The sequence below is a fragment of the Emys orbicularis genome, chromosome 2, assembly GCF_028017835.1.
Source record: "Emys orbicularis isolate rEmyOrb1 chromosome 2, rEmyOrb1.hap1, whole genome shotgun sequence".
Lineage (NCBI taxonomy): Eukaryota > Metazoa > Chordata > Testudines > Emydidae > Emys > Emys orbicularis.
Window position 1 is genome coordinate 1,557,392 of NC_088684.1, and position 26,652 is coordinate 1,584,043.

Sequence of the window (26,652 nt, forward strand, 5' to 3'; positions counted from 1 at the left end):
AAAGGACGGGTCCCCCAAGGGGGGAGAGGAGTTATTGGGGTAGGGGTGAAATAAGGGTGGGGAATTGATGGGGAATGTATGGAACTGACCTGGGCTGGGGCAGATCTGGCTGGTGGGTGAACCCCTCCCTGGGGAAGTGAAGGGGTGCCTGGGCTGCTCCAGTCAAGGTAAGGAGGACAGGCCACTCCCTGGGGTGCGGTGTGCCTAGGACACACCTATGGGGGGGTGCAAGGGAAAGGCCCCTCCCCAGGGAGGGGTGCCTGGCATGCACCTGTGGGGGGATGCAGGGGACTGACCCCCTCCCCAGGGAGGGCTGCCTGGGATGCACCTGTGGGGGGATGCAGGGGACTGACCCCTGCCCAGGGAGGGGTGCCTGGGATGCACCTGTGGGGGGATGCAGGGGACTGACCCCTCCCCAGGGAGGGGTGCCTGGGATGCACCTGTGGGGGGATGCAGGGGACTGACCCCCTCCCCAGGGAGGGCTGCCTGGCATGCACCTGTGGGGGGATGCAGGGGACTGACCCCCTCCCCAGGGAGGGGTGCCTGGGATGCACCTGTGGGGGGATGCAGGGGACTGACCCCTCCCGGGGAGCCGGGGCAGGGACACGCCCCCTGAAGCCTGTGTTCCCTTTACCCCTCTCCTCCCCATGTCTCCCCACCCTGAGCACCGGGTCGAGGCCACCCGCACTTGACTGACAGCGGCTCCGGCTTTGTCCCAGGCAGCCAACCAGGGCCTGGGAAGCCGCAGCCTATCAGATGCAGACTCTCTCCCGTCGGTAGGCGGGTCTGTGTGTTTGATTTGCATCCGTTCTAGCCAATGTGGGGATATGAGTGCGGTGATTGGCCTGTCTCTCCTCCAATAGGAATGGGCGGACCGAGAGGGGCAGCGGGTCAATCGCGGCTCGGGGGGCGGGGCGGGGCTCTTGTTGTCGTCCGGCGCCTGAGGAGACGGGTCGGTGGCCGCCGCTAGCCAGGGTAGTGCGGGCTCTGTCGGTCAGTCGCTCCGCCCCGGTTAGCCGGGGACATGTCGAGGCGGGCGGAGGCCTGGCGGGCCGCGGCGAGGAGTCGGACGGCGGCCGAGGCGGAGGCGCCCTGCTCGAGCTTTCCCCGCCCGCTGTGCCGCTTACAGGCGCCCAGGGAGTGAGGGAGCCGCCGCCGCGGGGAGACCGGCCGGGACTGAGCCAGGGAGACGCGAGTAGGTCCTTGCCCGGCCCCTCAAAGCCGCGGGAGCCCGAGGACTACAACTCCCAGGCTGCAATGCGCCACACGGGACAGGGCGGGCGGAAGCGGCTCGGCCCAAAGCGGCGCTTTGCATGCTGGGAGTTGTAGTCTTATCACTGGGCCACAGGCCCCGGTGACGCATTGCGGGCTGGCAGGTGCATCCTCCCCCCGCCCCCCACCATGGGCGCGTTCCAGGGCCTCACGGCGTGGTGCATGATGGGAGCTGTGGTCCCCTGGGGCTGCACCCCTGTAGGGAGGGGGCTGGAGCGTTGCATGGTGGGAGCTGCAGACCTCCAGGCCCGAAGCGCTGTATTCTGGGGTGGAGCCAGCATGCAGCTGGGAGCTCCTGGTGTGGGTGTGTGTGGGGGGGTGCTAGGGTGGGATGGAGCATTGCATGCTGGGAGTTATGGGGCTGCTATGGGGGGTGCCTGCTTGGAGGTGTGCCTCAAACAGGGCTGCCGTACTGGATCTTGTGGCACTGTTGGGATGGGAGGTCTCACGCCCCTTGCCTGCCACCGTGAAGTGACATTTGCACTCACTGGATTGTACCATCCTTGAGGTCAGTATCTCAGCATTGCCCACAGCGACTGCCCCCACTGACAGTATCCACGGACCATTTCCACTTGTCTCAAGAGTAGGTTTTATTGGTAAGTGACAGAGAGAGGAAAAACATACATTCAGGGATAGGTACTAGCTACACTTGCTTATTCAGATACTAAGTGAAGCGTTGTTGGGTATTTATGTGGCCCTATCACCATGCTAGCTGATTTCCTATCTATATGGCTAGATAGGCAGGCTCTAAAGTTCAGCTACAAAGTATTGCATGCCTCAGAAATCTTAGATGACCGGAGAAAAGTATTCTCCCAGCCTAAATGCTGCCTGAGCATCCCTGCCAGTCTCCTGTCCCAAGGAAGTGCTCTCTGTCTTTTGGTAAGATAAGGCTCTTGCATCTAGGGAGACAGGGTACCTGTTACATCAGCTACCAAAACCAATTTCTTCTGACATCTGCTTCTCCCCAACAGGTATTGAGGTTGGGCAACATTCTTGTTAGGTCGCCACTTCTGTTACCGTGGGCAGAGCAATCCTTCATTTACTACCAATAAAGACACCTAAGGCATGTCTGGGACAAATACCTGGATGGGCAGTGCCTGTAATTAGGCTTAGTCACATGTAAGGTATATGGTATATTTTATGACACTGTTGGCTCAGAGCTATCCCTGGTTGATTGAGTTCATTGCCTGGTTGTTAAATTAGACAGTAATAAGTTTTAGTCACGGGTATTTTTAATAAAAGTTATGGACAGGTCACGGGCAGTAAACAAAAATTCACGGCCCGTGACCTTTCCATGACTTGTACTATATACCCCTGACTAAATCTTGGGGAGGGGGGCAGCCTGGGGGTTCTCTGGGGAGGGGGGTAGACTGGGGGAGGGGGGCAACACAGTTGCTCGGGGAAAGGGGGGTGGCTGTGGGGGGGGGGGGGAGAGACAGGACCTGTGCTGGGCATGGGTGGTGGCCTGTGACCCACACTGGTGTTTTTTTGGGGGGCGGGCGGTGGCGCATGGAAGCGGCAACATCCCTCATCTCCTAGGCAGAGGCATGGCCACGCAGCTCTGCGTGCTGCCTCCTCCCCGACTACTGGCTCCGCAGCTCCCATTGGCTGGGAACTGCGGCCAAGCGGAGACCGTCACAGAGCTCCTTGGCCATGCCTCCCCCTAGGAGCTGAAGGATGTCGCTGCTTCTGGGGAGCCCCTGAAAGGTAAGTGCTGCCCAGAGCCCTCATCCCATCCCACGCCCCAACCTCCAGCCCTGAGCCCCCCACTCAAATTCCTCCTGCTGCTGGGGAGGGTGCGGTGGCCCGAGACTGCCCCAGCAGTGGCCGGTGCAGAAGTCATGGAGGTCACGGAATCCGTGACCTCCGTGACGCACTCGCATCCTTAATAATAAGTCTTCAGGACCAGATAGTATTTGCCCAAGAGTTCTGAAGAAACTCACATTTGAAATTACAGAACTACTCACTGTAGTATGTCACCTATCTCTGAAACAAGCTTCTGTACCAGATGACTGGAAGGTAGCAAATGTAATGCCAATTTTTAAAAAGGGCTTCAGCAGTGGTTTTTGCCACTTGCAGGCTGGTAAGCCCAATGTCAATACCAGGCAAATTGGTAGAAACTATAGTAAAGAACAGAATTATTAGGCATCAGACCTCATCTCAAAAAGGAAATCGGAAAGGGTTAAAAGAAGGAAAACAAAAATGATTAAAGATATGGAACAGCTTCCATATGAGGAGAGACTAAAAAGATTAGTGCTGTTCATCTTAGAAAACAGATGACTAAAGCGAGGCGAGCGGTTGGAATCGTACGTGGTGTGGAAAAAGTGAATAGAGAAGTGTTATTTACTCTCTCCCACAAGACAAAAACCAGCAGTCAACTGATGAAATTAATAGGCAGTAGGTTTAATATAAACAAGGAATTATTTTTTTCACACAATGCACAGTTAACCTGTGGAACTTACTGCCATGGGATGTTATGGTGACCAAAAGTCTAACTGCTTGGTTTAAAAAAGATCTAGATAAAGTTAGTGGAGGATGGAGCCAGCAATGGCTGTTAGCCAAGATGGTCAGGATTGCAACCCCATGCTCCAGGCAACCCTAAATCTCCAACTACCAGTCAGGAGGGGAAGACTGGGTGGATCTCCAACTGCCCTGTTCTGTAAATTTCCCTTGATGCTCTGGTACTGACTACTCTTGGAGACAGGATACTGGTCTAGAAGGGCCATTGGTCTGACCAAATAGGGCAGCTCTTAGGTTCTTATGAGTTCCTATCCTGGGAGTCTCCAGAGTTTTGCTCACTGAAACTGAATCAGCTGTTTTGCAGTTGGAGGCACCTTCTGCTATTCCTGATTCTGGACAAGCTAACTGCAGATTTGGGGTGAAAGGGGTCCAGGAGGTGGGGGAGGGAGGAGTCCCTGCTCCGATGAGCAACAGCTGTACTGAAAAGCAAGAAGTCCAAATAGTGCATTTTGGTATCAGGGAAACCACAAGAGCAGTTCCTGTCAGACGAGTCAGGCGATAGGAATGGACTAAAAGTAAAGGCTAGACTGGGCTGATATTTATGCCTTTACCCATTCTCTAACTCTTACATGTTCCCTTTGCTTTCTACCTTTCCTGGTCTTGTCTAGTCACAGTTGGGCTTTTCGCTAACCTGACTCTATCAGGGTTTGGCTTCTGTCCATTCCTGTATGGGGTTAACTTTCATTGTTTCCCTTTTGCCCATGAGTTTGCTCTTGAATCTCTTGGTGTCCAAGCAGATGGTATCTTTTGCTGACACACAGTCTGGACAATGGCTCTGGCTGCCATCTGCCCAGAATGAGAGGCATTGGTCCTGCCTCACCCCCTTCCACTCTTTCTCCATTAGTATTCGGTGTCTGGTAACTCAGTGGGGGGTACAAACTCCATGACATGCTCCTGGTACTCGGATATAAAAAACTACTGCAGACTTCTGGGCTGTCTGTTCTCCAAAGTCCCATATATGCTGCAGTAATGAGATTACAGCTCCCAAAAATGGATCTACATTAAATGTTCACTCATATTTCATGGAAAGTTTAACAAAACGCTTGAATTAGAGGTGACTTGATTTCAGTTTCACACTGTTTCTCTTTCTTGCTCTCTTACTGGGGTCATAAAAGATCCTTCTCTCTCACAGCTGACCAAGCTCTCAGATGTGAGATTTTCAGCCTTAATGCTTCACTAACGTAGCATGTCAAACTGTGTAGATATTTGGACTGTAGAATTTCTCTTAGCTCAGAGTCTCACTCCTGCCTCACTGTAGAACCATTTTTCTTAGCATCAGCTACATGTCTAGTCATGTAGCAAGATAGTGATCATGTGACCTTTATTAGTTTCCTGTTCCATTACCTAATTGATCGTTTTTTGGGAAGCATTTCCAACTATTAATTCTTAATGTTTCCTTCTTTCGATCATTTCTGATTGTTCTGTCCTTGTTTACTACAGATAAATGGTCCTCATAGCAGGGAGCCCCATCTCCCTCAATGCCTGAGGGAGGTACTTTCTTAGCTGTCTTTCCATAGTGGCAAAATTAACTGAGGCTCTTTCAGAAACTTGTGGAAGTGGGTCATAGTCCCACTAGTCCCCGTCCCCCCCCCACACCACCCGTAGTTCAATGCAGGGTTGCTGGAATCCCATCTGTTCCTCTAGCCTGGACATCGTCACTGTTCCTCTGAGAGACAGTAGCATTTTGCCTCTTTTTGCCTCAGGAGTACTTCTCTAGCAGCAGAATGGAACGGACATGACTGCTCTAATCTGTGAAGGGTCTGTTCTTGAAACTAGGCATGACTGATGCCTTGGCCTCCCCCATTCCCCAGGACAGGGGCTGGGAGATGGGCATAGGAATTGCTATGATGACTGCACCAACTGAGGATTTCCCCACGCTGGGGGAATCTTCCACTGGTGGCAGCTTTGTGCTGCTGGAGGAGAGCTGAGGATCGGGCTTCTAATCCTTTTAAATGAAAGCTGAGGTTCTTTAGGAGGTGCTGGGGAACAGCCACTCTCCAGAGAAGGGATTTACCAAGACCAGCGAGAAAAAGAAACTAGTTCTTTAAACAAGTCTTCAGGTACCGTATTTATAGCCAGCTATGTGCCTGGCTTCCTGACCTTGCTGAGGTGGGAAGCAGGGCAACTGCACCCTGGATGCTTTATTGTCAGCAGTAAAATATCTCCGTGGCTGGAGGCTAATTGGTCTGTGCAGTGAGCCCAGAGCTCAAAGGTTCCTTTTGGGACTCTGCCTACAAATATTTTTAGTCTCCTTATGCCTTCGGCACAAATTGCTCATTCTCAAATTTTACATTCTGAAGAGTTTCTTGCTCTCACTTACTTCCTGTGAGAGAGACAAGGTGGATGAGGCAGTATTTTTTTTTTCTGTTGGTGAAAGAGACCAGCTTTTTAGCTACACAGAGCTCTTCCGGTCTAGAAAAGATACTCTGGGAGCATCACAGCTAAATACAAAGTAGAACATATTGTTTAGCATAAGTAGTTACCACATATTTAGGGTCCATTGTTTTCAGTTTTTATTTTATTTAATTTTTCCCCGTGAATTTATTGGTGTTTATTACTACAACAACAAAAACGGGTGAAAATTGGTGGAAAAAACTATTAATTTTTCTTGGTAAATACTGAGGTTTATTTTGGTGGATGGAAGTACAGGGAGGGGAAAGTATTGAGTAGATTAATGCTTTGAATGGAATTCAGTGTGGTTTGCTGCAGAACAAAAACTCAAAACTGATGCCACCTCTTGAGTTTAAGAAAACAATACATCTCTAATCCCCAAATAAAACTTTTCATTTGAATAAACAGATTACTGTTGTAGACGTATAACTATTAGCCTATAAATATTTAAATTTAATAATTGGGCCACACCATTAGCAGCACATACACTCAACTTCGTCCTTTTCTCTTGTTTTTTTTTTTTAACTTTTGAATACTTGTGTTCTGAAACTTTTTTTTGTTTGTTTCCATTTTAGCATGTCAGATCTTTAAACCATTATCTGCTAATGGCTTGAAATGTGTACATGGTGAGTGTGAGATTCATCAGTACGTTCAGATGCACACGCACTTCAGAGCGTGCGTGTGTGCCTGTTTGTTTGTATCTTCTAGCCTTACTTCAATAGGCAGTTTTGCATATACACACAGACTGATGTATTATTGAAATAAAATACATTGCATGAGATATATGTATTTTCCTAATAAAACAAGTTATTTTTATGTCTTTGAATGATACAAAAGTAGGGTGAAAATCAGAAAAAATAATAATTTTTTGTAAAATCTGCGATTTTTTTCATTAAGAACCAGTTTAAACTGAGAACTAACAGGCTTACACATGTTGTAAAAGACCATTCAAGGCGTAGACCATTGGCTATTGTTGCAGTCAGAGACAAAAAAGGAAGGTTAGTGGATTACAGGTTGTTGTAATGAGCCATAAATCCAGTGTCTCTCTTCAGCCCATGATTTTTATTGTCTAACAGAGTTACGGATTTAAGATCCCAGGCTTGTGTTTGGAAGGTGTGCAGGTTTCCATTGAGGAGAAGGACTGAGAGGTCAGACATGGAGTGATCATGTTGTGAAGTGTTCGCCCGTGGGTGATATGGTGTTTTTTGTCTTTCTATCATTTTCCTGTGCAAGTTTATTCGAGAACATAATGATTGTCTGGTTTCACACATACAGTTGTTGTTGGGGCACTTAGTGCACTGGATAAGGTACACGCATGTTGTGATAGGCATGTGTAGGATCCATTGATCTTGAAAGGTGTGTTCTAGGGAGGTTGATCATCATAGCAGTGGAAGTCTGTCTGAAGGTTTTGTTTCGGTTGTTCTGGCCAGGTCTGGTTCCACTTTGAATCAGTGTGTCCTGGTCTGCGGGGAGCTTGCTTCTGATGATGTTGAGTAGTAGTTTGAAGGCCAGAAGAGGAGGTGCAGGACAATTTTCTGTCATAATTTGGTCCCTGTCAAGTATGAGTTGTAATTGTTTAATGATACCCCTTGTTTTATTTCCTCTTAACAGCCAAAGTGTCTCCACAATGCTCTGTCACCTGGCCAATACAGCCTTTCCAGATGCTAACCCAGTCCCTCTGTGCTTGGATGACTGTGTTTATGGTAACTCAGGGAATGGCTGAAGTGCAGCCTGTTGGCCAGATTCAGCCCATGGGGCAGTTGAATGCAGTCTATGGGTGTGGGGGAAAATGGGGGCTCTAAAGCCTTGTTCTTCTGCGCATATGCCACCACTTAGGAGGTAGGAAGAAATTTCACCTTTGTGCAGATTATTCCCTAACTGTCTTGGGCAGGGTTCTTGCTCTGTCTTCTGCAGCAACGCATACTGGTCACTGTTGGAGACCGGATATGGTCACGTGAGGTCCATGTTCCTTCCGGTCCCAATGTCCAGAACTCTGCTGCTCGATCGTCATTGCCTGGTGTTGTGGAGCTATAAAATCTTGTATAACTACACCTCCAGGACTGAAACAAAGACCTTTTGAATAAAGTTAGTGTCATGACCTAGGATTTCTCTCTGTGGTGATGCCATGTCTCTCAGTAGCTTCATGAGACTGGCTAAACTAGCAAGTCTTTTGGAAGTGTATCCTTTCCCTGCCGATCCCATTGCATGAGCCACCAAATGCTTTCAAAATAGAACATGGCTAGGGGGCAAGCATAGGATGCTATCCCAAGCTACCCTTGGGATGCTATTCTGCACCCAAGGCTATAAAAGCCCTACGCTGCTGTTTGCTTATCAGTCCGGGATCCCCTCCCCCTCCTGTGTGTCGGGAGGAGGGTTGGCTTTCACTTGCATGGGGGCTGTGTGCGCATTAGGATTTTTTTGCTAGACTTTCCACTGCTGCCATGGATGTGGTGTCAGTGGTTGGAGAGTTAGTGTAAGCAGGGCCCCAGGTGTCTGCTGGTGTGTTAAGCACCATGTTCCTTAACCCAACTGAGGGTGGCTGTTCGCAGCATGAGCACGCAAAAGTATGCACCGGGAGCAAGGGGTAGGAAGAAAGCTAATGTTGGGCCAACAGTGTGACCAGGGTGATAGGCCTGTCAGCCTGACATTGATCCTGTGCAAGATAATGGAGCGGCTGATGTGGACTTGATTAATACTGACCTAAAGAAGTGTAATGTAATTAATGGGCTTATATAGATACCGGACTAACCTGATATCTTGTTTTGATGAGATAAGATTGTTATTGTACTATACTTAGACTTCTCTAAGCCGGTGTTTGACTTGGTACCTCCCAACGTTCTGATGAAAAAACCCAGAATGATATAAAATTCACAAGGCACATATTAAACAGATTAGTGGCTGGCCAACTGAATGTAATTGTAAACAGGGAATCGCCATCAAGCAGGTTGTTTCTAGTGGGGTCCTCAAGGGAACGGTTTTTAGCCCCATGCTATTTAACATTTTTATCAATGGCCTGGAAGGATTTGCAGAAGACCCAGAAATTGGTCGAGTGGTAAATCCTGAAGAGGACAGGTCACTGACACAGAGCAGTCTGGTTCACTCGATAAGCTGGATGCAAGCACACAATAAGTGATTTAATAGGTTAAATGTTAAGGTCTGCATCTAGGAACAAAGGTGGCAGGCCATGCTTACAGGATGGGGAATTCGACTCTGAAAAAGATTTGGGGGTGATGGTGAACAATCAGCTGAACAGGAGCTCCCAGTGTGACACTGGCCAAAAAGGCTGACATGACACTGGCCGTGCTGAGTCAGACCAATGGTTCATCTAACGCAATGTCCTGTCTTCTGACCGTGGTTGGGGTCTCTGTGCACTAATGTAGCAATGTTACCCGAGTATCTTCTCCATCCTTGAGGCCGCGGCGTCTCGCCTGCAACAGTCTCACTATTTGTTAGGTTTTTCCCCTGATGGTTGTTCCCTGCGGTAGCAGCTGTCACAGTAAGGGGGAGTCTGCTCTTGTCCAGGCTGATGCTGCCTCCCTGCCCTGCAGGAGCCGTTCTCGCGGTCTGTCCCAGATCAGGTTTGTAGGTGCCGTGTGACTCTCCCCGATCCGGGGATGGACAGTCGGGGTGGTGCTCCCGCAGTCTGAACCATGATGTAGCATATGCCCTGGTTTGTTTGTGACTCTCCCCTAGATGGTGCTGCTGAGCAATGGGGAGTCCCTTTCCTGCTTCAGCCCCTGTTGAGCCAGGGACCAAACTAGTCCCAGACCAGTGTGAATGTTTGTGGTCCCTAGAGCTCTGGTGCTTCCTGCTCAGTTAGCAGCTTCCTCTCCACCTGGAAGTCTGTCCTCCCCTCCACAGGGACTCGTTCCTTTCTCCTGGCCCGAGCTCCACTGGCACCATTAGGAAGAGTTTAGGTAGGACGGATCCAGGCACTGCTGGGAAATGCAGGATTCCCCCTGTCGGGGTCTGATGGGGTGTCTGCACCCACGTGAGTCTGAAGAGACTGGTCTGGGGGAATCCAAGGGGTCAGGAGGAAGAATTGGGGTTCCTGAGGACTTTGTTTTCCACCCTGGCTTGGCCCCTGTGTGGGTAGCAGCTGTCACAGTAAGGGGAGTCGGCGAGAGTTTCCCATCCACCTTGGGAGGCTGTTAGCTGCTGGGGCAGCCAGCGTTGGTGTGGGGCAGGGAGCTGTAGGGTGTTTGCTGCATCCTGGAGTGTGCTCTGTGGCCCCCTGTAATGCTGGGGCTGGAGGCTGGCTGTTCCTCGCAGGGTCCCCGGGACTGAGGCTCCAGGGGGGCTGTCTGGGGGAGCAGGCGCAGGGTTGTGTGGCTAATGCTGAGGCTGCCCCTCAGACGGCTGCTCAGCATGTCCGTGCACCCAGCATGTGCCTGTGGTGATCCCCTCTGGGCTATGGCCGGGAAAGAACATCCAGCAGCCTCAGTCCTCTCAGGACGGCGCAGCCTGGCTGGGCCTGCAGGTCTCGGGCAGCTGACCTCCCTTTGACCTTGCTGGGTGGGCGGGTTCCCTAGCCTGGCGCTTGTCCTCTGCTGCTCACTTCTGTCCCGGGAGCCTGGGATGGACTTTCTGTTAGCAGCTGGCCCTGAGTCCCCTCTCTGCTCCCAAGGACGCTTCTGCAAGGGCTTATCTCCCCCACTCCTATCTGAAACCAGATTGACTCTCTGTGTCTGGGGCAGTGACATGACCGTGCCTCCCAGAGTAGTCCTGTAAGGGAACACTGCTTCCCAAAAGCCCTGGCATGTCCCTGCTGCTGCTTGTTTACAACCTCTCCTGTTACAGGCCAGGATGGCGCAGCAGGCCCCAGCTGGAGAGAGGGTGGGGCACGGGGTTCTTGAGCAGGGACTTCTCCTTAGTAGCCAGCAGGGATTTTAGGGATCCCCTCGCTGAGTCTAACAAAGTCCATGTACGTCAGACATAGCCCATCCGGGGTGAGACTGCCCTAGATGGAAATAGGTCTCTGTCTGGCAGCACTGGGGAGTGAGACCCAGAGCCCTTTCCAGCTGCCATCTCAACCAAAGGCCCTTAGGAATGTGTCCTTAAAGGCCCCATAGGGAGCGAATTCTGGAGCCAAGGCCCTTTGCTGGGGCTGCCCTGCCACCTCCAGGAGCATTTTGGCTGGTTACAGCTGGAGCCAGACAGGGGACCGAGCCAGGATGGGGACGGGCTGCAGTGGGGGCAGCGAGGTGGGGGCCTCCATTGGAGACACCCCTGGGGGGGTGGGGACTGGCCACTGCCCTTCCCACTGCTCCGGGCACCGGCAGGGGGATGGAGAGGTGTGTGGGGTATTGGGAGTGGGGGCAGGGTGCATGGATGGGGCAATGCATGGGGGGGTGCATGTGGGGCAGCGGAGTGCATGTTGGGGAATAGGGGTGGGGTGCACCGGTGTGGGGGGTGGAGAAAATAGGAGCATGATGTCTGGGTCTCTGAGAATCTGGGGGCTGCATGGGAGAGCTGCAGGGGGGCGTGCTGCATGGACAGCAGTGCGGTTCATGGGCACCAAGTGGCTGCTGGGGGTGTGGAGAAGCTGGAGACAGGGATGGAGGTGCTGATGAGTGCATATGGATGGAGGTTGGGGAGTTGGATGTATGGCAGTGGTTTTCAAACTTTTTTTTTCTGGTGACCCAGTTGAAGAAAATTGTTGATGCCCGCAACCCAAAAGAGCTGGGGATGAGGGGTTTTGGGTGTGGGAGGGGCTCAGGGCTGGGGCAGAGGGTTGGGGTGTGGGGGTGAGGGCTGCGAGGTGGGGCCGGGAATGAGGGGTTCAGGGTGTGGGGGGGGCAGGGCTCTGGGCTGGGGATGCAGGCTCTGGGCTGGGGCCAGGGATGAGGGGTTTCGGGTGCAGGAGGGGGCTCTGGGTTTGGGGGCAGTTCAGGGCTGGGGCAGGGGATTGGGGCGTGGGCTTACCTCTGGCGGCTCCCGGTCAGTGGCGCAGCAGGGGTGCTAAGGCAGGCTTCCTGCCTGTCCTGGCACCGCGGACTGCACTGCGCCCCGGAAGCAGCCAGCAGCAGGTCCAGCTCCTAGGTGGAGATGTGCAAGCAGCTCTGCGTGGCTCTTGCTCACAGGCACACCTCCTCCCATTGGCCGGTTCCCAGCCAATGGGAGTGCAGAGCTGGTGCTTGGGGTGGGGGCAGCACGCAGAGCCCCGTGGCCCCCCTGCCTAGTAGCTGGACCTGCTGCTGGCCACTTCCGGGGCACAGCGCGGTGTCAGAACAGGTAGGGACTAGCCTGCTTTACCCAGGCAGCGCCGTCGATGGTACTTTTAACAGCCTGGTTGGCGGTGCTGACCCAGTGCCTGACATTCCTCAGTACTGGGCTGCGACCCGCAGTTTGAAAAGCACTGGTGTATGGGAATCAGGGGTTGGTGCGGGGGGGGGGGGGTCCTACTCTTCGAGGCAGAGTGTGGATGCATACAGGGGCCCTTTTTGGGACTGTGAACAAGGGGATGTTCTTGCGTGTGAACAGCCACTGGGGGCACCAGGGAGGCTGCTGATGCAGATGGTGAATGGGGGGTGGGGGCTGCCAGGGCAGCACATGATTGGCAAAGTGATTCCTTCAAATCTATTTCTTCAGTCTTTTGTGGTGGTTTTGGGTGGGGGGGGGTGAGCATGGGAGGGTTCGTTGTGCCTCTGACTTTGCAGGGCTGGTTGTGAGAACCGTCTCCCTTAGGGTCCTCGTGCAGGCAGTATCTAGGCCCAGGAAGCTGCCCTGGTGCTAAATCCTGCTGCCCTGCTCTGTGCGCGGGATGGGCACGTACTTGGGAGCAGGTGTGCACCTGGCCTGGGCAGGAGTGTTAGCTGGTGGTTCGGCCATGAGGAAAGCATTGTCCTCAGTTTGTGCCCAGCGGTCACTTGGGTTGGTCTGTTGGGCATGGAGGTGAATTTGTTTAGCTGCAATGTTGCCTCTGTAGAGAATAATAAAAGGACCTTTCACCCCAGAGAGGAGGGAACTCCTTTATGTGGAAGCGTGGTGCTTTAAAACAGGGAGAACTTGTCATGAAATTCCCTGTTCTGTTCATCCCCTCTGGGGCGCCTGGCATTGGCCACTGTCGGAAGACAGGACACTGGGCTAGATGGACCTTTGGTCTGACCCAGTCTGGCCGTTCTTATATTGGAGTGTTGGGTGGAACAGGTCCCCCTTGCTGAGCGATTCAGAGGTAGCTTCACAGAGCACAGACTCTCGCTGAACCAGAGGAAATTACTTCCTGTGGGTTGGGGTGGGAGAACTGGCCTTAGGGTCTAAAGGGGGAATTTATAGCCCTCCCCACCTTGTGGAGTGTAAGCTCTAGGTGCTGGCAAGGAGCCCGTTGCTAGGGGGTAGGAATGAGGTTGGCACACTGTTGTGTGGGTGGATGTGGAGAGCTGCAGATCAGCTTGCCCTTTGCAGGGAATGGTCCATCAGTCACCTGGGAGTGGGATACAGCAGTGTGCGATGGCATTAGCCTGGGAGGCTGCCTGGCTCCTTCCTAGCAATGTGAGATCTGTTCTTGTTCTCCCCACTTAGCAGGGCGTCTGCCTCCTGACCTCTCCCTCCCCTCCCTGTCTTTGTGCTGGTTTATCACCCCAATGCCAGACTAGCCAAACCCATTCCATGCTTCAGGGGCTGGGCTCACTAGGAATCAGGGCCGTTCTCGCCTTGTCTGCAGTCTTGCTGTGCTGCTCTTGGGATGGGCAGCTGATGGAACCTGTCTCTCTGTGCTAGGCAGTACCAGCTTTGCAGCAGCCGTAGCACTGGGAGTTGCTCTGGAGCGAAGGTGGGACAATGAAGCTGTTAGAGAACTCAAGTTTTGAAGCAATAAACTCTCAGCTGACAGTGGAGACGGGAGATGCTCACATCATTGGCAGGTGAGTGTTGTCAAAGCTTCCTACTGTGCTTCCCCAGGGACTCGAGCCACCTCTTTTCGTGCTCTTCCTGTGGCGCAGAAAGTCCCCCCCAAGGGGGCCCAGACAAGCTTGATAGATCTCACTGCCAGAGCTATTCAGCTGAGGAGCAGCCCCCCGCCAGGAGCAGCTGGGAGGGAGCCCTCCCCCCGGTGAAACACTTGAAGCTAGAGTCACCAAGGCACTAGGCACTGTACTGACATGGGTGAGTGGGAGAGCATCGAATGGGTGCTGTCCAGGTAATTGCTGCTAGTGTGTGTGGGGGCGGAATGGACTACGTAGACCTTACAGGCCTTTGCTCTTTGCCTCTGCCCAGCTGTCTGTGAAGTTCCAACCTGCCATGGGCTTTGGGGTCTCAGGGCACACACAGCTCCGCTGTCTGCTTCCAGGCTGTCCGCAGTCACCCTAGGGAGTGTCACCTCAGCTCCCAGTGACAGTCCCACCTACCAGAATTGCTTCTGTTCTAAATGGCTTGGCAGGTGGAGTGGGTGGGATGCGAGTCAGGCTGTGTGCACAGATACCACTATCCCCACCTTACATGCATGCTGCAGTGCAGGGCGCAGTGCCTCTGGGCTGAGCCTTCCATCTCCGTCTAGGGGACCCCAGATGTGGGAACAAAAGGCTACCGCTGTGCTCCCCTGTCCTTAGCGCCTCTGCCTGCTGAAGTGTTGCTGTTTGCCTGGGACGTCCTGCTCCTGTCGGAGGAAAGCTGGGAACGCACTTGCTCTCCAGGCGTGTTTACAGGAGTCTTAAACAGCAGTGATGTGAGACTCTTGGCTAGGCCTCTCTCCACTTAGCCTGGGAGAGTGGCTGGAAGGTGCTCCAAGGCCACCCAGCTGATCCAACGGCCAGTGAGTCCTCAGCTGAGGCCAGCCTGAGCACCTGTGTTCTAGCCCCTGGGTGTCTCCTTTCTGAGCCCCATCTAGCTGTGGGAATGGGGAAGGCAGGGCAGGATAGGTCCACACCCATGGGCTCCCAGGCTCTGGTTCTTGTGCTCTCACTGGCCTTGCACACTTCCTCCCTTTGCGTTGTTCCGCCCACTGGAGAGAGTCACTTACCCTCTGTCTGGCGTCTCTGTGCTGTGAAGAGACATCTGCTCTCCAGGCAGGATGTTCTGAGCCGCAAGAATGGAGCCAGTCAGCCAATGGCTTCCATTCTTGGCCAGCTGCACAAGTGTGACCAGGCTGAGACAGTGGCTGGACCAGCCTGTGCTCATCACACCCCCGTCAGCTGTGGAGCATGAGCTGTGCTGGGACAGTGATGTTGTGGAACAGGAGGAGGTGGTGGCAGTTCTTTGGGCCCAGCAGAGGCTCATCCTTACAGCAGCCTAGGGCATCTAGGCTGGTAGGCATCTCAGCTGTAGACTGCTGGGACGGAGCAGCCAGACCACAGCTCTGTAGGGGCTTTTCCCCGGTCAATGCTGCGTGCCCGAGGGGGTCAGCTTGGGGGCAGGAGACTGCCCCTCGCCCACAGCTAGCAGGTGTCTGACAGTGACATGCCCCTCTGTTTAGCAGGCTAGCATTGCTTCCCCATCGATTGCTCACTGGTTCGAGCACAGAGCTAGGAGTCAGGACTCCTGGGTTCCATTGCCCGTCCTGACCTTGGTTCGCTCTGTGGGCTTTGTGATTCCCTTTCTCTCTGGACCGAGGAGGATTCCAGCCAGTCTCGCAGGGGGTGAGCTGAGCAAACTTCAGGAGATCGTTTGGGGAGTTTCCAGGTTTTGGGCTTTGTTTGAAACCCGTAGTTGGCCAGGAACGTGATGTTTGGGCGTCGAGCTCTGACTGACTGTGGGGCTGGCTGGCATTGCCCGGCAGGGTAGGTTTGCTCGGAATCTCCATCACGCAGTCTGTTTCTGATTGTGGCTGGGCTGCTCCCACGTGAGGCCCCAGCCCAGGCTCAGGCTGTGTCTGTATTGGAGCACGCACCAATGAAATGAAACTGCACCTTGCAGAACCCTAACGCGTGCTTAGGGCACTTTAAATGGCATCGAAACCCGGTTCGCTTAACCTGGTCAGTTCCTACTTTCGCTGGCTGATAGAGACACGGCTGAAGTGAATCCATTTCCCAGCTCGCCCAGGCATGGGGTGTGTGTGTGCTCCACATGCTCTCTTAGTGTTGGGCTTTTCGGGCACTTCACAAAGAGCTGGCGTTCTTGGCTGACAGCAGCCAGAGAAGGGCAGAGTGGTCGAGAGGATGCTGCAGATATTCCCCAGAAGGTGCCCCAATCCCCACTTCTTTTTCAGTGTGACCCTGGGGCCAGCAGCACTTGTGTGTCTTGTAGTGTAGGCTGCTGCTGTCCTTCGGGAAGCGTGATTGCATTCTTCTGTTCCAGCCGATTGTGGGGGCCATGGGAGCTGGACAGAACCATGTCTGTCTTCTCTGCCTCTGTCCGTGCTGCTGGTGGAGCACGTGCTGCAGAGTTGGGAGGGAGAAAGCCCTGCCCTGGGCTGGGTCTCCTGCCCTTCCCGAAAGGCTTAGTTCACGTGGATTTGGTTTAACTGAGGGCACAGTCTAAGAGTCGGGGTTTGCAAACCATCTCGCATCCTGCCTGCAAGTCCCAGTAGCACACTTCCTGCTCACGCTCACCTCCTGGGCAGCGTCTCAGAGCCCTGGCAGGGCCTGGCTGTAACTTCTGACTGGAGGCTGCAGTTACCGCGGGGGCCTTGTCACCCTGCTCTAGTGATGCTGTCAATGTCGGCAGCTCATTCACAGGGGAGCCGGGGGGAGGTCTGCCCAGGATTTCGGGGGGGGAGGGGGGCTATAGAAATGTGTCCATGAACATATGACAGTGGACTTGTCTGCCTAACAACCCTTCCCCCACCCCGCTTGAGCCCAGACACCACATCCAGGAAGTGACAAGAATCGGAAGTGAAACTTACTAGCCTGTTGTCGCACACAATAGAAAGGCAAACAGGAAGGAGTGGCGTGTCAGGGTCAGGAACATGTGACGTGTGACTGATCTCGGTGTTGGGGCCCTGGCAGCGGCATGTCTCTGAGGCCATGTCTACATGGCGGCAGCTGCTATAACGGCACAGTTAGGGCACTGCAGCTGTGCCCGCCATGCCCTGGCACGAACACTTCAGTGGAGTTAATCCCCCTCTGACAGGTGGTAGCTAGGTCGATAGAAGAGTTCCTCCAGGTCCTGACCAGGAGTTAGCCTGACCTAACTATGGCATGCCGAGCACAAACGCTTCACAGCCCAGAGCAATGTCGCTAAGATGATCTAATTTTATCAGTGTAGTCCTGGCCTGAGACTGATTTCTGAACTGACCATGGCCTATTAATTCCTCTCTTGAGTGGGGGTGGGGCGCAGGAGGAAGAATGGGCTCCAAATCCATTCTCCTCTTCTGTGTGGCACCACAAAGCAGCTCCCCCTGCCCCAGGGGGCTTGGCAGCCTCCTGAGCCCATCAGGCCTTCGGCAGTCACCAGGGGTCGCTTTCTCTTCCTCTTTGCCCTGGGGCAGTTGGCTGCCTCTATAGTGCTCCAGCCTCAGCTGGGCCAGGGAGCACGACCAAATGCCCCCAAATGCCCATGCTGCTGCTAGAGCCACTGCCAGGCCAGCCCCCTCCTCTGTCTCCCAGGGGTGTCTCGGTGCTCCTCCCCCAGACATCCCCCAAGCATCCCTTCCTGCTGGGAAGACGTGGGTGGGCTCAGCAGAGCCCAGGTCCCCTGCACAGGGAGCTGTGCGATGCCTCCTTGCCACTCATCCACCCTTGAGCTGAACCTGGGGAATGGGACCCACAAGCTCTCCCAGGAGGGGGGCCCTGCCCGGCGCGTCTGCTCTGTTGCACCTGGAATTGCTGGGTCAGTGGCAATGGCTGGTCAGTCATCGTGCCCCTGAACCAGAGGTAACGCTGGCTAGCTGCCAGTGCAGAGGGACTGAGCCTGTTGGGGGAGGTGTGTGCGGGGTGGCTCAGTCCTGGGTGCAGCGTGGCCATCAAGTCATTTCCAGCAGTGGCTGGGGAGCCCTTTTCTGACAAGGTTACTGGCAGCAGGCGAACTCCCTGGTGTGGGCAGAACCCTACTTTGATCCGGATGCTGCAGTGATTAGCTGGGTTTCCTGTCCCTCGTTCTGTATCCTTGGCGAGGCAGGCCAGGAGCCGGGGGGGGGGGGGGGGGGGAAGGAGGGCGCGCGGGGGCACACAGGAGCTCCTTAGATCAGCTCGTGGGCATGTTCCTGGTCAGAGTTCGTGGAGAAAGTTTGCTGGATCCTGTTCGGCCCACCACTCCTCCCTCCCCCGCACACTCCAGCTCCAGCAGCCAGTTCTGCAGGGTGCTGTGGGGTTCACATTTACATCTCTCTGAAAAAGCAGTCGCCGTAGCTCTGGGACAGCTGCCTTGGGGAGTTCCAAACCCGTGTCTGTACTGGACATGTCTCTGCTCCTGTTGGCCTGTCCCTTCTCAGCACTCAGTGCCGGTGTTGTGAGCGGTGATCTCTGTCTGCGCTGGGGCTGGGCACCCAGCGTTGCTCCTCCGCTTCTCGCTTGTCATGCTTGTTCTGAGGAGCAGGCGTGGGCCCAGGGACCTGTTGCACTGCTTCCTGGCGGGCCTCACACCCGGTGTTGTCTCTCTGCAGGATCGAGAGTTACTCATGTAAGATGGCGGGCGATGACAAGCACATGTTTAAGCAGTTCTGCCAGGAGGGCCAGCCACATGTTCTTGAAGCGCTGTCACCCCCTCAGACCACGGGGATTAGCCCCAGCAGGTATGTCAGTCCTCCGCTCTGGGCCAGGCACTGGGCGGCGCAGGACTTCTGCGGGGAGTTACTTGGGACCTCTGCATGCTTCAGTGGGGCCCCACACAAGAGGTAGCTATGGGCTGGGGCAAGAGCCCACTGAGGGAGGGCTGGTGGCCCCAGGATGCCCCATGCATTGCAGTTGGCCTCACCCCTGTGTGGACAGGCAGCCTGGGGTTAGTGCTCTCTGTTCCTGAGCCTCTGGGGCCGAGATGCAGCAGTGCATGCTGGGACTGGGATCTCCCAGGCCAGCCCTCTGTGCAGGCGAGGGGCTCTGTCCTGCCAAGCTGCGCACTCTAGCTTCCCCTGGATTAAGGTGGGTGTGCTCGTGCATTCCCTCCTGTACCTGTGTGTGCATTTGGTTAGGGCCATCTGGCACGTCCCCACTGGGAAATGTCCCTGCCAGCGTGCTATCCTGGGGTGTCTGTTCGCTGGGTTCTGGCTGTATCCCTGGGGCTGAAGCTGGTTTCCGCAGGATTCCTGTCCCGGGGTGTGGGGTGGGGCTGCCAGGGGCCTCCCTCCGGTGTGTTGCCTCTGGGCAGCTGGTAGCAGCTGCCTGCCTCGCTGTCTTGTGTGTGCAGGCTCAGTAAAAGCCAGAGTGGAGACGAGGAGGGACCACTGAGTGACAAGTGCAGCCGCAAGACCCTCTTCTACCTGATCGCTACCCTCAACGAGTCCTTCCGGCCCGACTACGACTTCAGCGCTGCCAAGGGCCATGAGTTCAGCAGGGAGCCGAGCCTCAACTGGGTACGGGACGGGCTCCCTCTGGCTCTGCACGGGAGCCAGCTGCCCCTGGGGGCTGGGGTCCGAGTGCTCCTTTCCGGGAAGTTTGGCAGGGCCCTTCTGAGAGCAGCTGAGACGGGGCTCCCTCCAGCTCGCTGTCCTGAGGGACCCCAGGGATCCAGCAAGTGGGGTTTAGATCTCGGAGGCCCACCCGCTCCGAGAGGGGCTGCAGCCAGACCCTTCCCCATGAGATGCTCTGCCACCTCCAGACCCACCCCCCAGTGAGACACCCTCCCCTTCTGCCCTCTCAGCCCCTGGAGCAAAGTTCTCCCTCGTCCCCTGCAGGCTGTCGGGATCTGTCCTTCTACCCGTCACCGCAGAATCTGAGCACTTCCCACGTAAAATCAGCAACTCCTGCCAGGCTCCCTGGCCTCTCTGGCCCTTCTCCTTTGGGGGACGCTGTGCCTGTGGGTGAGGTTTTGCCTTCCCCTGTCTGTGCCGCCTGGGCTAGGTTGTTTCACGGTGGTGGGGTTTGTTTTGGGCGGGAGGGAGGGGATCTGGTGTGTGTTGGGTAGTGCGGGGTTTGAGCATTTTCCAGCGTTTTGGGAGCCACCCAGACTGGGGGTTCCCCTGCCCAGCCCCCCAGACACCATGCTGAGTGGGCAGAGCTCCATCCTGACTGAGAGGAGGGTGCCCAGAGCCGTGCCTGCTGGCGGGAGGCCTCCTTCCTCGGCCTGGGGCAGTGCCCTCTTCCCAGACCGCTTCAGAGGAGCCACGTGAACTGGCGCCTGTGGGATCCTGTGGCAGTCCAACCACCCCCACCTCTGCTTCTATTGCCCCACAATGCATTTCTCCTGCTTCTCCTCACGTTTTCCCTGACTCGAACCCTGGGTGCCCGTTGCTCTGCATCTGTTCCACACGCACACGTGTTCTAGGTTAGACTCCTGTTTTTCCTCCCATCCCAGGAGTACCCTGGCAGCAGCTTCCCCTTCATGGACAGGGCTGGGTGACTAGTGAGGCTTTGCCAAAGCTGTTAGCTTATCGCTTCCGGCATGTGCCACGGGAAACAACGGCTCCTTCCCGCTCAGAGGAGTGAGCCCTTGGCCAGGGCCGGATTAACTCTCCTGTGGGCCCGGGGCTGTTAGATTTTGTGGGGCCCCTGTATACAAGTCTCTTTCCTGATTTAAAACAAAATGATCACAATTATGGCATCAAGTCTATTATCGCTATAACATAAAGATGTTCTGTGGTTACATTTCAGTCTTAAAACATGTAGAATATAGTTAAGTTAATTCAAAATAGCCTAACAGAACAGCTGTTATATTAGTTTCTTTCTGGGAGGGAGTTTGGGTGCAGGAGGGGGCTCCAGGCTGGAGCAGAGTGTTGGGGTGCAGAAGAGGGCGAGGGGAGGGAGTTTGGTGCAGGAGGGGGTTCTGACCTGGGGCGGGGGGGTTGGGGTGCAGGAGGTGGTGCGAGGTGCAGGCTCCGGCTGGGAGGCGCTTACCACAGGCGGCTCCTTGCCGGTGGCATAGCAGGGCTCAGGCAGGCTGTCTGCCTGCATGCCGTGGCCCCACGCCGCTCCTGGAAGCGGCCGGCTGCTGGCACGTCTCTGCACACCCCTGGGGGGAGGGGGACAGTGTAGTTTCTGTTGGCCAGTTCCCAGCTAATGGGAGCTGCAGGGGCAGCACACGGAGCTGTCTCCCACCCCAGGGGCTGCAGAGATGTGCCAGCAGCCAGACACTTCTGGGAGCGGCGTGGGGCCATGGCATGCAGGCAGACAGCCTGCCTGAGCCCTGCTGCGCCACGGGACTTTTAGCGGCCCGGAGATCACGATAGACTGGCAGAGGCTCCAGGATCCACCAGTCGATTGCGATCAACAGATTGGTGACCACTGAATTGTCTATAATTATGGATTTATTTTTTGCGGGGCCCCCCTTAGCCTGAGGCCCTGGGCTGCAGCCCCCAAAGCCCCTGCGTTAATCCGGCCCTGCCCTCGGGGCCGGCCAGTGTTCCAAACCCACCCTTCCGGACTCTCTGGATGCTCCTGTCTGGCCTCCCCAGAGCAGAGGAGCTGGGTCCTGTCCCAGGCATGGCGGACACAGCCCAGAGCCCCTGGGGTGGGGCTCCTGCTTCTCTCTGGAAAGCTGCAGGGTCCTGACTCCCGTGTGTCTCGGTCTCCTCCAGGTGGTGAATGCTGTGAATTGTAGCTTGTTCTCAGCAGTCCGGGAGGACTTCAAAGCCCTGAAGCCTCATTTGTGGGATGCTGTGGATGAGGAGATCTGTCTCTCGGAGTGTGACATCTACAGGTCTGTTCTGCCTGCCCGCTCCGCGTAGGGCAGCCCCACGCCCCCGAGTGGCCCGCTCCGCGTAGGGCAGCCCCACGCCCCGGAGCAGCCAGGCCATGCGCCGCTGGGGAGTACAGAGCAGGGGCTCTTCCTCAGGGCTGGGCTGATGTAGCGTAGCCAGTCGTGGATCTGGGGAACGCCTGCCGATTCTGCCCTGGCCTGCCTATAGGGGTCCCTTTGCCAAGGCCGATTAAAAGGGATGATCCCATACCTTCCCCTTCCCCCCCTGGGCACACCATGAGCTTGCTGTTAAGGTAGTGACTGCCTCACTCCTGGCTCTGCCTGGGGCTGCTGGCCCGTGGGCTAACAGTCTGCCTCAGTTTCTCCCTGCACAACATTGATTCTGGCACCCGCCTGTCTTGTGGGTTGTGCTGGGGAGGCGTCGGGGTCATCACCATTTGTGTTGTGCTCTGGCCACCAGATGCCAAGGGTCGATTCTGCTCTGTCACACTTGTGTCAGGCCAGAGTGAGCAGCGTGCCCGGACTGAGGGAGAGTCTGGGTGCTGGGAGCCCTTCTTGCCCAGGCCGCGTTTCTCACCCCTCCCCTGTTGGTTTCACAGCTACAATCCAGACCTGGACTCAGACCCCTTCGGCGAGGAGGGCAGCCTCTGGTCCTTCAACTACTTCTTCTACAATAAGAGGCTGAAGAGGATTGTCTTCTTCACCTGCCGCTCCATCAGGTCAGGCTGCAGGACCGTGGGGAAGTGTGACCTGTCTGAAAGCAGGGCCTCCTGCTGGGGGAACCGCCTCGACCCAGCGCCCCCAGCAGTGCCCTGAGCTAGAGCTGCACGCCGCCTAAGTTCCCTGTAAACCGTGCAGCCCCCTATTAAGTGCCACAGAGGCGCTCAGGGAACCTACCCAGCCGGGACCTGCTGGGGGAGGGGCGCCCCTCCTCTGGCCCCTACCTAGCCTGGCCCCCAACCTGCCAGGGGAGGGGCACCTATCCCACGTCCCCAGCCCCGGAGCTGCCGCAGTAGGGAGAGGTGCCCCCAGCCCCCCACCCCCACCCCCCCAGCTCAGGCGCTGCCACGGGGAGAGAGAGCTGGGGGGAGTCCTCTCTCCCTGCCATAGCCCTAGGGCAGCCTGCACCCCAAACCCCTCATCCCCGGCCCCACCCCAGAGTCTGCACCCCCAGCTGGAGCCCTCGCACCCCAACCTGCTGCCCCAGCCCTGAGCCCCCTCCCACACTCCGAACCCCTCGGCCCCGCCCCCACCACATTAATTTTGTTATGAGCACCAATATGAGGTGATGTGTCACACAGGGTCGTGTCACACATCACCTCCATATAGGTGCACACAACAAAATTCATTCCGCACATGGGTGGGAAAACTTAGAGGGAACGCTGAACCCCGCTCCCCTCCCCAGCCAGCGAGAGGGAAGCACGGCTCTCCCAGAGCAGCCAGGCCCCTTCGATCTGCCTGCAGCATACGGCTTCACTTCCAAACTGACTGGATGGGAGCCGTGGCCTCCAGGGAGAGGGGAGCCGTCTGCCTGGCAGCCTGACCCTCCCTCGCCAAATGGCATGAGCACTCGGCCTCCCACAGGGAGGGTCCCTGCAGCCAGCCCTTCCTCCCTCTGGCCGCTGGGGGGTTGAATTGGCCAGATTGGGAGCCCTTGCTCAGCGCAGGCAGGATTCCCAACGGGAGGCCAGTGCCTTAGACTGGTGCCGATGGGGCTCTGCCTTAGCTGTGGGGAGCTGGCTGGTGCTCACTGCTGCCCTTTGTGTCTCCAGCGGGTCCACGTACCCTCGCTCAGAGTCAGGGAATGAGCTGGACATGGATCTCGGTGAAGAAGACCAGGAGGGGAGCATGGATGCCTATGACAAGGAAAGCAGCAATATCGAGGACAGGTGTGTGAGCTCGGCTGGCAGGGACGCGCCGAGTGGGGCGGGATCCTGGCTGTCCCCTGCCCGCAAAGCGTGACTGCACGCAGACATGCTGGAGAGTCACGGATAATGGGAGCAGAGCTTCTAGCCCTGGTGGGCACTAGGAGCACGGGGCCTGGCCCTGTTGCATTGAAACTTGTGAAGGTGTCGCCCCTTCTGAGAGGGACTTGAGGCTGCCTGGCCTTGGCCCAGTCTCTGTGGAGCCCCAGCTGGCGTGTGCCGGGGGCGGGGTGCCAGGGGCGGGGTGCCCGGCTCAGCTGCAGCCAGCTGTGTTCCCCCAAAGCATGTTGGGCAGACTCTGGGCAGAGCTGTGACAGCTGTGTTGTTTGCAGGGTGCAGGTTATCTGCATGTGAGTGTCCAGATGAGCTCCAAGAAGTACTCAGCCCTGCTGAGCCAGCCTTCCAGACTTCAGTCCATCAGCATTGAGGATGGGCCAGCCCTGGCCATTGTGTGAACTACCCCATGCACAGAGCCTGCAGCCCTGCTCTGCTCTTTGGCGCCGGGGGCTCCAGAGTGCCCCAGCACCTGCCCCACAGCACTGCATGTGGAAAGCAGCTGGTGCCTCTGGGCTGCAGACATCCTCCAGCTGCAGGTCCTGCCCCAGAGCCCGTTCCCTCCAGACACGTGCTGTGTGATTGGTCAGCAGAGGCCACGCTCTCCCTGCCGGCCTGGGCTCCGGCTCACCAGACGCTTGCGCAGGGCCTTTGAGACGCTTCCATGCACTGTAGGAATTGATCTGCTGGCTGCACTGGTCCTGCTCCTGCTGGCTCTGAAGCAGGGCAGGCTGCTCCTCGGGCACTTTCCTTTACCGACGGCGACCCATCCAACTCCGTCCGGCCAGAGCAGTGGCAGGGCGCAGGGCATCCTCGCCTCCTGGATCTCCTCTTTCAGAACTGTTGGTGACCCGCGCCTGCTCCCTGTTTTGGGGGGGGGGGGGGTTGCTTGGCCCCTGCTCACCTCATGGACTCAGTTTGCTCTTTTCCAAGGCTGTAGCAGGCGCCTTGCGGCCCCATGCTGAGCGCTGCTCTCCTGTGCAAACGAACTGGCTGGGAGATCGAGCTGAGGCCAGCGGGGCTGATTGGTTGGTTGGTTTGTTTTTAAACCACAGATGACTTTTGGCATCAGCTGTGCTAGAGCTGGGCCAGAGCGCGCTTGGGCCGGGAAGGGGTGGCTGCTGGGAGCCTGCTTCGCTCTCCAGGATTTCTGCAGAGCCTGTTTTCGTAGGGTGGCGTGTGTTGGGAGCTCAGCCCTGTTGACTCTGACTCGTGCTCTGGTTTAACTGCATCCTCCCCTCTGTCCCCCTTGGCCGGTTCCCCAGCACTGGCCCTCTTAGTGCAGGCTGCTGGGCCCGACGCCAGGCTCCCCCCTGCCCCCAGGGATGAGTATACGCTGTCCCAGGGCCAAAGCAGGACTGGGGTGCAGAGCAGCCTGCTCTTCATGGGCACTGGAGCACATGGGGGGACTGGGGGGACCTGGCACTAGCATGGTGTCTGCAGAGGGCAGCAGCACCAGGCCCAGCTCCCTGCAGCTCCTCGGGCCTCACCCGCCCTGGCAGGTTGCACCAGGATAGCTGCAAACCCCTAGTGGAGATGTGCTGGCAGAGGGTCTGGGCCCAGCTTCTCTGCAGCGGGGGCAAGGTGGAGAGGGGCCAGCCCAGCACAGTCAGGGCCCCTAGATCTCAGCCAGCCAGGGAGCTTTCCCCTGGAGCTGTGCCCTGCCAGCCTCGGACCTGCAGAGGGAGCTGTAGCGGCCCCTGGTTCTGCTGCTGGCCCATGCACCAGCCTCCTCCCCCTGAGCTCGCTCGTCACCTAGCCCCCTTCACTGCTGGAATCTGCCACGGGAACGGCGTTGGGGCGCTGGGGCTGAGCCATAGCTTTCCCTACAGCTAGAGGACTGTGCGGGGAAGCCTGCCTGCCCAGCCAAGGGGGCTGCCAGCTGCCCCCAGAGTCTCCCCTTCGCTGTGGGGCATTGTCCCTTCACACATCCTCCCTGGGCATTTGCTCCAAGGCCAGCTCATCGCAACTGCCCAGCTCAGTGCTTTAAGGGCCAGCAGGTGCCTGTTCATCACTGCTGGGAAGAGCTGTCTTGGCAGGATCCGTCTGCCTCCTTGGGCCTGCAGGGTGTGCCTGGGGGCCTTGCTGGCCCGGGGAGGATATGGGGAGGGGAACCTTACGTCAAAGCGTCCTGTTTTACCCACCTGTAGTCTAAGGAGGCTGCTCTCCCTAGCGCTGGGAGCCATGGCTGTAACCGCCTGCCCTCGAGCAGGGAGCCCATGTGCATTGACCATCCCTGCTGGAGCGCCGCAGCCCCGGCTAGGCTCTGGCTGGAGCTCGCAGCAGCGGGGGGCTCATTGACAGAGTCGTGCTTGCCTCTGAGCCATGCCATGGCTGGCCATCAGGGTGGAGGCCACCAGCCCTGCCAGGCCTGGGCAGCTTGGACTCCTGCCATATGCTCAGCATGGCCTGCATGGGTGTCTCTGCAGTGGTGCCCGGGCAGAGGGCTGGTGAGCACCGTAAGCTCCACAGCGTTACTCAGTCTGGGCAAATGTGACCCGTATCCATGGCTGAGATGGGGCCGTGGCCAGGAACCATGGGTCCAGATCTCAGCCCAGCTACCGAGAACCTGGCATTCCCGCTCCTGCCTTTGCCCCTATGTTCACTGGCCCAAGTGGTGCATAGCTGGCCTCTCGGCAGGGAGCCCCTGCTCCAAGGGGAGGGCGCAGCTGCTGTCCCCCTGCACTGCTTCGAGAGCTTGTGCCTCTAGTCTCCTGCACGGGTGGGCAGGGAGCTGGGGCCAGTTTCATGTTTAAGTCCCTGTGAGGTTTGACTTTACTGCATAGCAATGTATCGTTACACCAATAAACTTTATCTGTGACTGACA

At 56.4% G+C, this 26,652-nt stretch overlaps 1 protein-coding gene across 3 annotated transcripts; it reads left to right on the plus strand.

The window, feature by feature from the left end:
- The first annotated feature begins 1,156 nt into the window (after positions 1 to 1,156).
- Positions 1,157 to 26,652, plus strand: MAF1 (MAF1 homolog, negative regulator of RNA polymerase III). Of its 3 annotated transcripts, none has more exons than XM_065398943.1 (8): positions 1,157 to 1,195; positions 13,903 to 14,045; positions 18,659 to 18,787; positions 19,399 to 19,564; positions 21,725 to 21,846; positions 22,446 to 22,565; positions 23,619 to 23,735; positions 24,104 to 26,652. In XM_065398943.1, the coding sequence occupies exons 2-8, from the start codon at positions 13,963 to 13,965 to the stop codon at positions 24,123 to 24,125; spliced, it is 759 nt and encodes a 252-aa protein (XP_065255015.1). In that variant the 5' UTR covers positions 1,157 to 1,195; positions 13,903 to 13,962; the 3' UTR covers positions 24,126 to 26,652. The 3 variants fall into 3 exon arrangements, with proteins under 3 accessions (XP_065255015.1, XP_065255012.1, XP_065255014.1); XM_065398940.1 differs by having other exon boundaries at positions 24,111 to 26,652; XM_065398942.1 differs by lacking the exon at positions 24,104 to 26,652 and having other exon boundaries at positions 23,619 to 23,808.

Excerpts from the sequence above, each read along its gene's own strand:
- MAF1 (XM_065398940.1), top strand. The coding sequence starts at position 13,963 with ATGAAGCTGTTAGAGAACTCAAGTTTTGAAGCAATAAACTCTCAGCTG. Across the intron at positions 21,847-22,445 it reads TCGGAGTGTGACATCTACAG|CTACAATCCAGACCTGGACT; the intron begins GTCTGTTCTGCC and ends TTGGTTTCACAG. Across the intron at positions 23,736-24,110 it reads AGCAGCAATATCGAGGACAG|GTTATCTGCATGTGAGTGTC; the intron begins GTGTGTGAGCTC and ends TGCAGGGTGCAG.